General features: G+C 26.6%; 1 protein-coding gene across 10 annotated transcripts; it reads left to right on the forward strand.

The window, feature by feature from the left end:
• The first annotated feature begins 957 nt into the window (after nucleotides 1–957).
• LOC105193889 (cytochrome P450 4C1) lies at nucleotides 958–16,201 on the forward strand. 10 transcript variants are annotated; one of them, XM_039451371.1, is made up of 15 exons: nucleotides 5,577–6,065; nucleotides 8,696–8,747; nucleotides 9,378–9,422; nucleotides 9,595–9,890; nucleotides 10,162–10,271; nucleotides 10,483–10,573; nucleotides 11,529–11,714; nucleotides 11,898–11,991; nucleotides 12,481–12,583; nucleotides 12,775–12,871; nucleotides 13,113–13,219; nucleotides 13,288–13,356; nucleotides 13,469–13,637; nucleotides 14,819–14,998; nucleotides 15,058–16,201. In XM_039451371.1, exons 4-15 carry the CDS (start codon nucleotides 9,737–9,739, stop codon nucleotides 15,228–15,230), a joined length of 1,533 nt encoding a protein of 510 aa, XP_039307305.1. In that variant the 5' UTR covers nucleotides 5,577–6,065; nucleotides 8,696–8,747; nucleotides 9,378–9,422; nucleotides 9,595–9,736; the 3' UTR covers nucleotides 15,231–16,201. The 10 variants fall into 10 exon arrangements, with proteins under 10 accessions (XP_039307304.1, XP_039307305.1, XP_039307301.1 ...); XM_039451372.1 differs by lacking the exon at nucleotides 5,577–6,065 and adding an exon at nucleotides 6,113–6,573; XM_039451373.1 differs by lacking the exon at nucleotides 5,577–6,065 and adding an exon at nucleotides 6,639–6,653.
• Nucleotides 16,202–16,241: the final 40 nt, after the last annotated feature.

Consider the following 16,241-nt stretch of genomic DNA (forward strand, 5'->3'; position numbering starts at 1 on the left):
TATTATATTTATAACAATACATACCAAAATGTATAAAAAATAAATTGTTATTAAAGTTGCGTTTTACAGAAACAATTCGATTATTTATTTCAAGCCCGTATAACATATATAACTGTCTACAATTATGTATGGTTATATAAAAATACTTATAATTATATATAAAAATCATGATTAATTGTATGTAATTATATATATTTTAATATTAAAAAGTAGAGTTTCATCTTTTTCATCGTGTGATTTGCACAATAGTATAATAAAAGAGGATTGAAGTACATTGCTATTGTAATGCTTCATATACGCCAATGATATATTTTAATTAATTTCATCTTTTATGTCGTCGTTAGTATACATATAATATTGTCGTGCTTAAATAATGAAAGCTATGTGAATGTATATGTGAATGAAAGCTATGTGAAATGTATATTAATAATGATTAAATATCTCTTGAAACCATTTGAATAATGAAGATGCTAAACACTTTAAATATTCGATGAATTATACTGATTTTTCTTTCATTTACAAAAGATATAAAAAAAAATTATTATAAAAAATGTGAAATAAGGTGTGGAAATTTTCATATTTTACGAAAAATAAAAATGCAATTTTAAGGGTTGGTGCCACGGGTAACTTAAACAACGCAAATATTTTTATTCTTATCTACATGCATTCTGTAGAGCAAATAAAAAACGTGATGCAACTTCCGTTTAAACATTCCTATATGTGTCACCATTCTCGGTAGTTATTTTGCTGAAAAGAAAATATAAATTTTCTTCAAGAAGTGATGCTTGTCAAGTAAAGTCTTATACAAAGAAAAAAATAAGTTATCAAACTCCTACCATCATCTCCAATAGTGTCTTATACAGACTTTTCCCACCATCTCTTCCAGCATAATTATCAATATAACCGCTTGAATCCGATTTAACTCGGTTTAAACGAACTCCGTCAACGTGAAGATATAGTTTATATTGTGTAATGTGTACGTTGAAGTTTTTAAGTTTTTTATTAAATGTGGTGATTGAATGTTGCTAATCATAAAAATGTTACATAAACATCTAAATAATGTGTTGTACTCTTATTTTTTTTTTGGTCGAGTTTCAATCTTGGATACTTTTACTATTCACGATCAGCTCTGCAAACAGCTCCTGTCACAATATGGTTACTGCAATATGGTTACTGCACTTAGCAGAGGATATTTAATTAGAGTATCAAACAGACTATCAATCAAAGCTTCAGACATCATGTAATTTTTCTATTTAAATAGAATTCTTTTTAAATAAAACTTTATCTATTATGTAACTATATCTTAAGGTACTTGTAGCATTATTATTAAAATTAACAATCGATTTAAGAAGATACGTTAAATAAATCAAAATGCATTTTAATTTGTTTAATAATTATATAAAATATTACTTCAAACAAAACTAATATTATATTAAAATTTTAAGCCAATTGACAGTAGAATTTCTAAAAAAATTACTTTTTAAAATAGCTTTGATGTACATAAAAATTATATGAATCATTATATAAAACATTACATGAAAGTAAACTTTTTCGTATGTTCTTGCAATAATTCAGTACCATTTACCAGTAGTGATCGCACGTTGACTGTGAGAGTTAAATAAGAATAAATGACGCATCATGGGCATCATGCGTAAAACGGAACGCGCCCTAAATCTGTTTGGAGCTATGTACGCATGTTCCGACGTGTTTGTTCGTTACAGGAATTTTTACAGGATTGCTGATCCATTAGATTTTGTGTTACGCGATACTAGTTTTACGATTCTACGCTTATTTCTTTGCTTATTATTCATTTATATTTTGTATATGATCATATCGTTCCCGTGATACATTAGAGGGACCAATTAACTCAATTAAAGCTGAAAAAAATTCTAATGATTTCATTGCGTGGTTTAATAATAATAAACCGTAGTCTAATTTTTGTTCAATCTTCATAGTGGTAAAAATCCATTAAAACTTGCTTGTCTAACCCTCAAAGTAATTAGTTGATTTCATTCGCAAATTATACTACTTCTACTTACTAACTGATCCATGTACACAGGGTGATTTCTAAGTAAGTTTAAAAAATTTTTAAGAGGATATATTTCTAGGTATATTTTATGAAGAAATGTTTGTTATGAACACTCATTATTATAAATACTCAGTTTTGTTTTCTAAATGCAGAGTGTCAAAATTCAGAAAGAATAAATGAAAATGTTGAAACCTAGAAACTTGAGATACTATATTTTATATAATAATACTTACTGCTCAACAAATACATATTTATTTTGCAAACTGTATTAGATTCTATAATGCTGCAATATATGCCATTTCAACAATTGTTATGTTTTTAATAGTATATGTACACGCTTCCTGCAAGCGTTTAATTTTCATACATATCTTAATTTACCGCTACGGCTCTAACCTTGCGTTATTAGCTTTTTGGTGTTTCTCGTTTCATCTAGCGCTACTATAATCACGTATGGATGTGCGACCCATGTGCATGTAAGTTCACGAGACACGAGACAGAATGAACCATGACAAGTTAGTTAATCGTGCGTTACCACACCGATATTTGTATTAGAACATTTTATTTGCAATAAATAAGTGAAGCACAAGCATTTTTATTAAGGAGCACAAACAAGGTCAAGAGAACAATCCTTCTCGTTGTGCCACAAGGCAAAAAAGAAAAAGTGCGTCCACATACGCAAGGAGGCAACAAGCCTCAGAATTAACAGCAATATAAATTAATTTTTGTTTTGTTTTATGGAATTTGGTGAGCTAGATTATACATCTTTAATTTGAGATATTTATTTCTAACTTCATTTTATTGCGTTTTAAGTCCGATAATTTGTATCATCACGTAGCTTACAAAATTACAAGAAAATGTATTTAAAAACTGATTTAACCCTTTCAGTGGTAGACAGGGGCCAAACTGAGTGGTCCAAAACGGCAGTCAAAAAATTTTGGAATTTTCTATATTGTAGTATATTGTTTGAAAGGGTATAAACAAAGAAATTATTTACCATAAATCTCTGGTCGATATATTCACCTGTTCAGAAGTTATTTAGGGTTAAAGTTCGAAAAAAGTTAACTTTGTATTTATCGGTAGGTAACGCAACGTATGATTCTAATACTGTACACTCATTCTTTCTTCGTCGAATACTCACGTGAGTATTCGACAAAAAGAGAATGAGTATACAATGTCGGAATCATACGTTGCGTTACCTAAGGGACTGGCTCGTAAGACAGGGTGGATTGTCAAAAAATTAAAAATTAAATAAAAAAGAAATAACAAGTAAAAAATAAAATAAAACCATACTAAAATACACAAAAATGAAGTGTAAAATCATCGTTGCAGTCTCCTTCCGATACATTTTGGGGTCATAATAAAATTATATTAATGGAGATAATTTAATACTACTACTACAATTTCTATAGAAATCTGCAAGTTTTTTGCTTGTTTTCATGTCAAATTTGCAATCAGCGATCAAACAAACTCCTAGATACCACTTTAAGTGATACCAGTGATTTTCACGTTTGTTTAATATTTTACGCCATATGGCGGGCGCACCACCGAAAGGGTTAAAAATATCATTAAGCATAAAGACTATAGTTTTGATCAAAAAACAATTTTTCTGATTCTTTCTGAGTTATTCAATTGATAATAACTTATTAATTTAATAATTTATCAACTTATAACTAAAATTTTAATACATTTTCATAAAATAAACTAAAACATACTCAAACAAAAAACTTGTCTAATTTAAAAGTTTGAAAATTTATTACATATGATAGATTTAAATACATTTCTACTGAAATTTTTATTAAGATATTTTGTAAAATCTTTTCAGAAGTGTCACATAAAATGTGAGATATTAAATCCTTGCTGAAAACTTCCTGCAATTATCAATGCTGATATACATTTATTATATGCATATACGTTTAATATTGCATATATTCTATTATATCATTATATGAATACACTCTCTAAATTTTTTGGAGTGAATTTTTATTCTAATTACGGTGCCACTGACCAATTCACTCCATATGGAGTAAACATTCACATATTTTTATATAATTATATAATAATACGTTAATAAACAATGAGAGAAGTATGTTTAATTAAATGTTTATATATACCTTAAAAAGTTTTAAAGTGCTTAAAAATAAAAGAAGCAATTATAACAAATATCAACTATTGCGTTTCAGCATATTAGCTCCACTAAGTATGTAACAACAGTCTTCTAGATACATGATTCCAGTAAGTAATTACAAGCAATTCATTACCTAATAACTGGAATAATACAAAAATAATAATGTTCATAATACCTATACAACTTATAATACTGTCTTTTTTTCTATAATAAAATCCAAAGCTATTAAAACTTTGTATTTCAAGATATTTGTACTAGATTAAGCGTACCCTTTTATTAGGTTACTTCCAGACATTACATAATTTTTTTCGACTCAAGACTCACGATCAGCTAGTACAAAATTCAAGAACTATTAATGTGTATATGAGATTTTTCTCAAGATATGTGTTTATTAAGTCTATCGTGACAAAGTTCAAATAGTATCAAGATAAATCATCAAGATCTATCAAGTGTTTTTGTCGCAATTGCAAATGTGATGAATATCAAATTTTATGAAAAATGCCACAAATCAAACAGTTTTTCACGATTTATTTATCTATTTATATTTTAAAATATTTAAAAAAAAAGCGTTTATAGGGAAATTACAAGCACAATATTTAAAAGTGCCGTGTCAAACACACATAGTTTTTATGTTTTAAGTACGTTTTACGGCGACATAGTATTTGAAATATAAGCCTGTATTCAGAACGAGTTTTTAATGAGTGTTGGCGCATATTTTTATCAGTTTAGATTTATTAGTCATTAGACAAATAAGAATAAAATCCCAACATCGTATTAACATAATGTGCGTTCTAAATACCGGTCATAGTTACGCGTTAGAAAAATAAGTAAAAATAAATCTATTAATTGAACAGATATATATCTTCAAAATTGTTAGTAATACTTGGCTAATTAAAATAATTTCATAAATATTTTTAAGCAATTAATTTTTTATTTAATAATGAATATACCTTTAAATACTTTTTATTATTTGGTGTACATTATTCGATTTAAAAAAAAAATTTTTTTAGGATCTAATTGTTTCTTGGTATTATGTTTTCACAATATCTCTCTACAGCATAGAATATTACACAATATCTCAGTAATATTGTTGCAGTGTTGGAATATTATTATAATATTATAAAAATATTTTGTGCTGTAGAGGGTCAGTTAGTTATATTTCCTTCATTTTATGGTAATTAAAACTCTACTATTAATTGCATCTATTTATATTTTTTGCATTAATAGGGTTTGCATTTTTATTTTACTATATGATTTCATCTTTATTTTAATTAAAATAAATGATGCAATGTCACAACCAGTTGCATATTTCATTGTTGATAATGTGTATGCGCGCGCGTGTGTTTGTGTGTGTGTGTGTGTGTGTGTGTGTGTGCGCGCGCGCGCGCGCGCGCGCGCAAACATTATGTTTTGCATCTTTTAAATGTTTTATCAATAAATTTTGATAACGCTGCTTTTTTTGTGCAGAAGTCACATTTGTGTGTGTTCAATGATATAGCGATTGGCTTATTTAGTCTATATATCTTCTCTCAATTACTCGAAGTTACCAATTTATTACGCACGCATAATAAAGTTGCGAATTTTTTAGCGCAACAACGAATTCTGTCGATTCTGTTTCAAATTCGGATACGTACAAAAGAAGAAAAAAACGTTTCGGTTCATATATCATTGTAAAATCGTATCCTTGAATGTTAGAAGAGTACCAGATTTTTTTTTAATTTGTCAAAACTCAAAAATCTTTTGACAAAAACAATCAGGCATCAATGACCAAGTTGGACTGAAGAAGCAGTGAAAAAAACGTTCGGCTACGGAAAGGTTTTAGATTAGATCAGTAAAAACACGTTTATTAAGTACAAGTTTAATAGTGCGTGTAATTGACATAATATGCATTTCCACTTCTACGTTCAATAGGTAAGTTAAAATTTTTAAGAATAAGAAATGTTACCTTTCGATCAAATCGGGTCTTGGCGCTTTATTTCTAATCAATGTATCATTTTTTAAATACATTTAGTTCTCTAATATATTTTACAGTAGTTTAAAGGTTCCATTACATGGGAGAATCAAGTGACGAGCGTCAAAGCATGCCCAGAAATACGTATAATAATTTTATTGAAACCGTGTTTTCTTAAATATTAAAAGTACTGAAAACTTATAGTTAACATTACATACACAGAAGTTTTATAGTTAATATTACATATAAATATAATAAATACAAAATATTGAGACAAATCTTTTATAAATTTTCAGTACTTCATGTTAGAAAATTTATCCCATCAATTTATCCCACTCCAATATTGTCTTATACAGATTTTTCCCACCAACACCTTCAGCATAATTGTGATTATAACCGCTTGAATCTGTCAAGCTCCATTTAAACGTACTCCGTCAACGTGAAGATAAAGTTTATATTGTGTAATGTGTACGTCGCAATTTTTATGTTTTTTATTGAATAAATGTGGTGATTGAATGTTGTTAATCATGAAAATGTTACATAAACATGTAAATAATGTGTCGTACTATTATTTTTTTATCGAGTTTCAATCTTGGATACTTTCATTATTCATGGTTAGCTCTGCAAACAGCTCCTGTCACAATATGTTTGCTGCACCTAGCAAAGGATACTTAATTAGAGTACCAAACAGACTACCAATTAAAGCTTCAAACATTATGTCACTTTTCTATTTAAATAGAATTCTTTTTAAATAGAATTTTATCTATCATGTAACTGCATCTTAAGATACTTGTAGCGTTATTATTGAAATTGATCGATTTAAGAAGATACGTTAAATAAACCAAAATGTTTTTAATGTGTTTAACAATTGTATAAAATATTACTTAAAGCAAAACTAAGTTTATAAACTTATATTAAAATTTTAAACCAATTGACAATAAAAATTAAAAAAAAATTACTTTTAAAAATAGTTTTGACATACATAAAAAATTATATAAATCAGCGCAGACCTTTTTGTATATTCTTGCAAAAATTCAATTTCATTTACCGGTAGTGATCCTACGTTAACTAGTGGGGATTAAATAAGAATAAATGACGCATCATGGGCATCATGCGTAAAACGGGACGTGCCCTAAATCTGTTTGGGGCTATGTACGCTTGTTTGGACGTGTTTGTTCGTTACAATTTTTGTAGGATTGTTGACACATTAGATTTTGTGTTACGCGTTACTAATTTTTCGATTCCACACTTATTTTTTCGATTATTCTTTAATATTTCATATATGATCATATCATTCTCATTACATTATAAAAACACATTAACTCAACTAAAGCTGCTTTTCCCGACACAAGCATTATTTTATTCTTTTTTGATATTTAATGACTAACAAAGATAAAACGTCGCTTGTGTTGACTGTATTCCCTAAAAGAACATGTATTTTGAACCTTATTCTTTTAAAAAATAAAAAAATTCGTTTTATATTTATCTCAAAAATTTGTATGTATTTGTATGTATTAATGTAAAAAAAGTACCGAAAATAGAAACAATTCGTTAATTTTTGAGTAACAGTAACGGTAACGAGTTACTTTTTAAAATCAATAACGAGTAACAGCAACATGTTACATTTTAGAAAGAATTACAGCAACTTTTAATTTTAGAAAGTAACTTTGACAACCTTGGAAATGCCTCTCCATTTTGTGATGTAATAACTTTTCTGAGTAATCACTGCACTCATAGTAGAGTTCGGTTCTAACCATTTAATTTGTAATTTTTATTCAATATATTTCCTTTGATTTAGAGAATAAAAGAGTAGCCATTACGGAACACCTTGTATAATATGTCAGAGAATTTAAAATAATATTAGATAAAACAGCGCATACTACAAAGCGTTTAATATTACATAATTTCCTACAAATTTAATATTATATTATTAACCCACGATATACATAATTGTCAAAACGTGATCTCCACGATGATAGCAGCTCACAAAGTGAGCACAGCAAGCAAAACATTCAGCATTACGTAAAACATCAACAAAAAACTTCAAGACTTTTGAGAGATATGCTAATCGATTTAACATACAAATGCATAACATTGAAATCTTATATCATTTGCAGATGTTTGTTTACCCGAAGACTCAGCTGATATAAATAATCTCTTTTTAATGTGCGTAATTTTTTATCAAGAAATATATCAAATTGCAAAAAACAAGTTTAGTATTTCAAGATAAACTTTATTTAAATTACGATTATAAATGTGATAAATGTCAAATTTGATTACAAAATTAAAAATATTGAAATAATTTTCAAAATTCATCTACTAAACTTTTTCATGTCTCAAGATTAATATTAGCTAACAATAAATTTAATTAGTTTATTGGGAGTAAAATTATCTCCAAAAATGAAAAAAAATATTTATCAATCGCTGTTTGAACGGATAGTCTGTTTATTTCCAAAAATTCTGATGATTTCATTGCGTGGTTTAATAATAATAAACCGTGGTCTCATCTTTGTTTAATCTTCCTATTTGTAAATATTCATTAATACTTGCTTGTCTAATCCTCAAAGTAATTAGCTGATTTCATTCGCAGATTATACTACCTCTACTTACTGACTGATCCATGTACACAGGGTGATTTCTAAGTAAGTTTAAAAAATTTTTAAGAGGATATATTTCTGAGTATATTTTATGAAAAAATGTTCGTTATGAATACTCATCATAAAGTGATTTATTTTCTAAATACAAAGTGTCAAAGTTCAGAAAGAATAAATGAAAATATTGAAAACTTAGAAACTTGAGATACTATATTTTATTCAAATTTGATATGTGATATTAAGAGCCATTTTTCAGTACTGATAAAATATTTTTAATCTATCAAGGGTATGCGTATGAATATCATATTTAGTGTTTTTAATAAAAAATAATAATTAATCATCACTGTTTTTCCAAGTTTAATAATTTCTTTGAAATACTAAATTAAAAATCTACAAATACTGCCTCATGTGTCTTGATGCAATTAGCTATTTTCGAGCTAAAATAAAAAAAATAAAGTTAAAAATTGTAAATGTAATATCATCATAAAATTCAGTCAAAAGACACATACTTTATTCTGTTTCCCTGTATTTACTTCAAAACATTTGATGTTTTCATTCTTTGAGAAATCTAAACTCGATCTTACAATTTCGAAGGACTAGATTGTGCTAATGCATTAATTTTCTTTTTACTGCACGTATCATTTTTTTCACTTAAACGCTTTTATTTTCTTCATTCAGATGCTCTTATTTTTTCCATTCACATGCTTGCATTTACTGTTGAAGGTAAAATTTTTTTATTTGTGATAATACGACGTGTTCTCTAATTAAAAAAATAAAGCTATTTATAGTTTTTGTTTCAACCATTTACTTTGATTTTAATGTTTTACGTAAACATAACAATTTGTGAACTGTTACTGCATTGTATATTAATCCTATTGTTATTAAACGTGTTTAGACAAGTTCAATCTTATCAGGATAAAGATAAGATTTGCTACCAGCAGATATTAAATATTTTGTGAAACGTGCAATTCAAGAACTTAAGAAACAGGAAATTGTAGAAAAAACTTAACCTGATCGAAATAATTATTACGACAAGGATGTTCATTATTTTGTTATTACTTATTCTTACTGTATATTTGACGTGTCATATTTATACGCACTATGGGCCGGATGGACGATTACTTAATAAAATACCAGGACCATTAGGTTTACCAATTATTGGTAATGTATTGTTAGTGCGAAGTACACGAGGTACGTTTAAATTTTCGTTTTTTAACATTTTCATAAATAAACAAGTAATAAAATATGTTAATATGTAAAACTATTGCATTAAAACTTATAATAAGTACATAAATTTATGGATGTTCTTTTTAATATTTTTATTTTCTCAATTTTCATTGTTTCTAACATAACATTAGTGTAAGAAAAACGGTGTTTAATACTAAATTCTACGCGTAAAAAGAAATATAATTTCTTCCTTATTTTTAAAACTTGGCATTCAACATATTTGCATATTTTTCAGAAGGTCTTTGGAAAGTTCTATGTTATTTAACCGAACAATATTATCCTATTGGGAAAGTTTGGGCCTTTTTTACAGTTGCAGTAACTATTCGTCATCCCGATGATTTGGAGGTAATACAATATAAAAAAATTAAATTCTGTATACATTATTAACAACTTGAAAATTTAAGAATTTCTTGTTTACTTACATTTAACGAACAAATTTTTATATAAAGCGATATTTTAAAGCTAATAAAATGTGTAAAATATTTTAAAAAGATTAATTACTTTTATGAAGATTAAGTCAAACAATATTTAATTTATACTTTCTATAATCTTACAGGTAATACTAAATAGTACAAAGCATACAGATAAGAGTAGAGTTTATGATATACTTCATCCTTGGTTAGGTACGGGTCTTCTTACCAGTGCAGGTAATGTAAAATTAATATTAAATTTTATTAGAGAAAAGGTTGTATTATAAACCGTGTAGGTTATAGACACTCGAATTACTTCCGTTATTAAATGACAAATTGCTAATAATTACTTATGCAATCTTTTGTTAATGTAGCCTGCTGTCATGTAGTGGCAATAATATGCCAATATACAATAGCCGACGATTATTATAAAACATTTTTTACATTTGACCATTTTGAAACTTTTTCAAGGTATATTTTAACGTTTAGTTACATTCATTTCTATTTAAATTTGAAAGTGTTATACGACTGTATGTTCACTCGAGTGTTTCTTTGATTCGTTATTTAATTTTTTATTCTGCTATACATTTCGAGTTATGCAAAGTTATTCAATAGCATAGCATTTTGTTAATGTGAGTATAAAAGCATGCTATTAATATGGCATTGTCAAGATTTTCATATAGAAGTATCTTTTCGATAAATTGATTGTCACTTTAGAAAACGACGTTTAGAGATATCACTTTTTCTTGTTGTTTAATCCTCAAACATACCGATCGCGTAAAATACGTAAACACATTTTCCGGTCTGGGAGAATTTTTCAACTTTGAGAAGTTATAACTTTGGTCCCAATCAATAATTTTCAACAATTTTTTAATTTTTAAATAGAAGTTCAGAATATGAGAAATGTGACCGTATAATCGGCATTACTTTTATGAAGTAACCAAACCTGTATGTATGTAAAATACGTTATTATGCTATTTATTTAAAATATAAAAAATAAAAAGTTAAATATCGCGCTCAAAGCGCGCATTTGTAGTGCCTAATATTTTAAATATCTCATACTAACTTAAAATAAATTATCTTAAATTAAGAAAAGAGAGAAAAAACTCTCAAAATATGTAAGCGTAATTTACATTTGTTTTTAATAGCATTATCATACATGTCTACTAAATCTTATATATCATCCTTTCAGGCTCCAAATGGCAATCACGGCGAAAGATATTAACTCCCACATTCCATTTCAATATATTACAGCAATTTGTTGAAATTTTAATCGAAGAAGGCGAAAGGATGACGAATTCTTTGAAAAATGCCGAAGACTCTGTTACAAAAGATTTAATACCGTTCATTAGTGAACATACCCTGAATGCAATTTGTGGTACCGTTTTGTTCTTATCTATGTAGAGGGGTTTTATTTTTAATAGTATAAAGAATAATAAGAAATAATATTTAAATTTTATACGAGAAATATGATTGTTTCGATAAATTAAAGTTATATAATTTTTATAAAGATATTTTTTAAGTATATTTTTATATTACAATAATTTAATATTTTTTCTAGAAACTGCTATGGGCACTTCTCTACAAGGATTAGGTTCATTTCAACAACAATATCGAAAAGCAGTTCATCAGATGGGTGAATTTATTGTTTATAGGTAATTTATAATAAGTAACTATATATATCTGTTTGCTAATTTAAGATATATATGTGTGTAATATATATATATATATATTAATATTGTTCAAATATAAATATACATAATTGTCTTATACGTAAATTATTATTTAAATTGGAAATTAACAATCTGCATACCTGATTTGTTATTTCATTATAAGATTGTTTAAAGACTTTAATATCTACATTAAGCGATAGAATATTTTAACAATGTAATATACCGAAGAATATATTACATCCAAAAATGTATTGTCTTTGAGATAAAAATATTTAAATTATTAGAATGATATTAAGAGAATGTTCTGCATATCCTTTAGCATATTTTTAAATTAAATTTCCTATAACATTACATGTACTGTGCAGTTACTCAAATATTAAAAAGTAATTATATTGTTATTATTCGTATTTTTTACAAAATAATACAACTGTTTTTAAAAACATATTCATAATATTCGTAATTATGATTCAGATTACTCAGACAATGGCTAAAAAACGATTGGATATTCTCATTAACACCAAGAGGTAGAGAGCAAGCAAAGCTCTTGAAGATATTGCACGGATTTACTGAAAAGGTTTGTCAAAATTTATTTAATCACTTTATGATTTCTCTATTACGTAAAATTACAAAAAAAATACTTAAATATCTTGCAATTTTTGTGAAAAAAAAAAATAAAAAAAAATAAAACAATTCATAAATTTTTGATAAACACGTATTCAGCATTTAACATATACGTACAATAAACCCTATGTTTGATATGTGTAGATTATTAAAGAAAGGAAAGATTATCATAAACTCACCAATGGGCAGTATTTGAAAAATCTTAACAAAGATGCAGTGGCAGATGAAGAAATTATTGGAAGTACGTAATATAATCCGGTATCTTTTAAATTCAATTATCCAATATTAAAAATTATTATTGTAATAAAATTTAAATGTTATAATATTCATATTATATCGTAATCAATCCCGTTAATTAATTTGAGTTAATATTTTTGATATAATTTAAATTTTAATTCTTTATGTAATCTATTTAATAAAAATAAAACAAACAAAAACTACGCAATAAAATTATCACTTATACTCTTATATAATATGTTTAGTTCGAAGAAAACGATTAGCTATGTTGGATCTCTTAATACAAGCGTCTCAAGAGGGACTTTTAACTGATAAGGATATTAGAGAAGAAGTTGACACTTTTACATTCGAAGTATGTACTTATTAATGTTTACTTATGCATTATATAGATGTACGTCGATGTAAACAATGTGATTTCAGGGTCATGATACTACATCATCGGGTATATGCTTTACTTTGGCATTATTGGCCGAACACAAAGATATTCAGGTATTCTTAGAATTGAGTCTTATTGTTAGTTAAATTAGAAATTAAAAGAGAAATTTCATTTCAATATATGTGAACTCAGTATCAGTATAATGAAAAATTGTTTGTAATACAGGAACGTGTTCGAAAAGAAATCGATGTTATTATGAAAGAAAATCAAGAGAAACTTACAATGAAATCGTTGCAAGATCTGCAATATTTAGAGAGATGTATAAAAGAAGCGTTGCGTTTATATCCCAGTGTTTTCTTCATATCACGAAATACGTCGGAAAAAGTACAATTAAGTAAGTGATTGATTAATTTGTTGATGTTTTCCTTTTTTAACAAGACGGGTACATTTTTGACTAATCAATTTTTGTGAATGACATGACCCACAACGTGGCCATAAACACACATTCATAATAGACGTTACGTATAAATATAAGATAAACATGTTATTTCATCATTTTAAAGGGAAACATATTTGTCTTTTTAAAATAAATTTTTTTGCAGTAACGTTCCTTAAATTTATTGTTTTAATTAATTGAATATAATATAGTACAGATGTAATAATGTAACTTTTTAAAGATCTGTTTCCGATAAATTGAGATTATCGAATTACCTGTTCTATTATGATAACATATATCTGTTCAATGTCAGTAAATATTTATTTTTTGAACATTAATGAAATTTATAATTCTTATTACTTATTGTTTTATAAAAAGTTATTTTTTTATAAATTGCTATTTTTTATTTTTATTATATTTTAATTAATATAAATATTAATTTTTAATTAATATTTATATTAATTAAAATATAATATTTTAATTATTTAAATTTTTAAGAAAAATTTTAAATATTTTATTTATATTATAATTATAAAATAAATTTTTTTAAATAAAAATTAAATTTTATATATTTAATTTTTATTTACTAAACCTTATATATTATTATTATTTATTTTAATTTAAAATAAAATATTTTAATAATATTAAAATTTTTAATATTCTTATAAATATAAATAATTTATATTACATAAATTTAATGTGTAATAAATACTTAATTCACTTTAAGTATAAATGATTTATGCTGTATTAATTGAATGTATAGTAAATACAAATACTTAATGTTATTTGAAGTACAAATAAATTTTTATTTTTTTTATAATCTGTTTAATATTTTAATATATACATTTATAATAATTTTATATTTAATGATTTAGATAATATATATTTTCAAATAACATATTTTATTTATTGTTAATATTAAATAATAAAAATTGACCATAAAATCCCATTTTTCTTTTTTTTATAGTACAAATTTAATTTTTTGAATTTAAGTTTTTACAATTTTTTTATATATATATTTTTACTAACAGCAAATGAGTTTTAATTTTTATATTGTTACAAATTTTTTATAATAAGTCCTAAAATCTTTATATATGCTTATTTAAATTTGCATTGTATCTTTATAAAATGTTTTTCAGAGTCATATTTAATACCTGCTGGAACATTATTGCATCTTAATATCTTTGGTGTACACAGAGATCCTAAGTTTTGGCCAAATCCAGAAATATTCGACCCAGATAGATTTTTACCTGACAAGATCCGAAATCGTCATCCTTATTCGTATTTACCATTCAGTGCTGGACCACGTAACTGCATCGGTAAAATATTTATTGATATTTTTGTTATTAACATAAATTATTGCGATATGAAATTGTAGGTCAACGATTTGCTATATTGGAAATGAAGGCAATGATAGCCCCTCTGATTTACAATTTCTATTTGGAGCCCGTTGATTACTTAAAGGATCTACGCATTGGAGCTGATATATTACTTCGTCCTTTTACTCTGCATCGTTTGAAATTTATTCCAATCGCAAAAAAATGCATATAAGTATTTGAAGACATTATTATACATTTGTTTTTTATGTCGTGGTAACTTTGGTCTTTGTACTGCATCTTGTATGGCAAGATTTATACAGGGTGATTATTAATGACTGTTTCCATGTTTTACCATAGGAGCATGATTTATCGACGGATACGTATTTCTAACATATTATTATATTAGAAATTACAAATGCGTGCTCCTATGGTAAAAAGTGGGAACAGTCATTAATAATCATCCTGTATAATCTCTCGAAACGTATACGTGCATCGTCTAATGCAAACACCTTTGTGTACGCGGACAATTTACGCGTTGTCTATTACAAGTTAATTAAAACATTAGAAAAGGTGCAAACAAGTATCGATGACTTTATTAACATCAAAACTGTCACCTTTTTTGAAGGGGGATTTGTCAGTTGCCTGAAAGATGGAACAAAATCGTCGACTTATTGTTAGTGAAGGATTTGCTATTTCAAAGTTTAAAAAATTTGTGTGTGTGTGTGTGTGTGTCTGTGTGTGTGTGTGTGGGTGCGTGGTTTTCTTATAAAGAAACAGTAAATTTAGTTCAGAGAAGAACGGTACCAAATTAATTTCTGTAACCTAATACTTACTGCTTGACAAATACATATCTATTTTGCAAACTGTATTAGATTCTATAATGCTGCAATACATGCCATTTCAACAATTATTATGTTCTTAGTAGTATATGTACACGTTTCTTGCAAGCGTTTTATTTTCATACATATCTTAATTTACTGCCACGCTCTAGCCTTGCGTTATTAACATTATGTTTGGTGTTTCTCGTTACATCTAGCGCTGTTATAATCACTTTTCAAAAAAGTGAAATAGATGTGCGACGCATATGCATGTGAGTTCACGAGATACGAGACAAAATGTGACTCATGGCGAGTTAGCTAATCGTGCGTTACTACACCGACATTTGTATTAGAAGATTTTATTTGCAATAAATATGTAAGTGAAGCACAAGCATTTTTATTACGGAGCACAAACAGTTCTAGAG

The sequence above is a fragment of the Solenopsis invicta genome, chromosome 6, assembly GCF_016802725.1.
Source record: "Solenopsis invicta isolate M01_SB chromosome 6, UNIL_Sinv_3.0, whole genome shotgun sequence".
Taxonomy (NCBI): domain Eukaryota; kingdom Metazoa; phylum Arthropoda; class Insecta; order Hymenoptera; family Formicidae; genus Solenopsis; species Solenopsis invicta.

Bases quoted from the DNA above. Each gene is read 5' to 3' on its own strand.
- LOC105193889 (XM_039451370.1), top strand. From the start codon at position 9,737: ATGTTCATTATTTTGTTATTACTTATTCTTACTGTATATTTGACGTGT. The intron at 10,272-10,482 runs GTAATACAATAT...ATAATCTTACAG, and splicing joins GTCATCCCGATGATTTGGAG to GTAATACTAAATAGTACAAA. The intron at 13,638-14,818 runs GTAAGTGATTGA...AATGTTTTTCAG, and splicing joins GTCGGAAAAAGTACAATTAA to AGTCATATTTAATACCTGCT.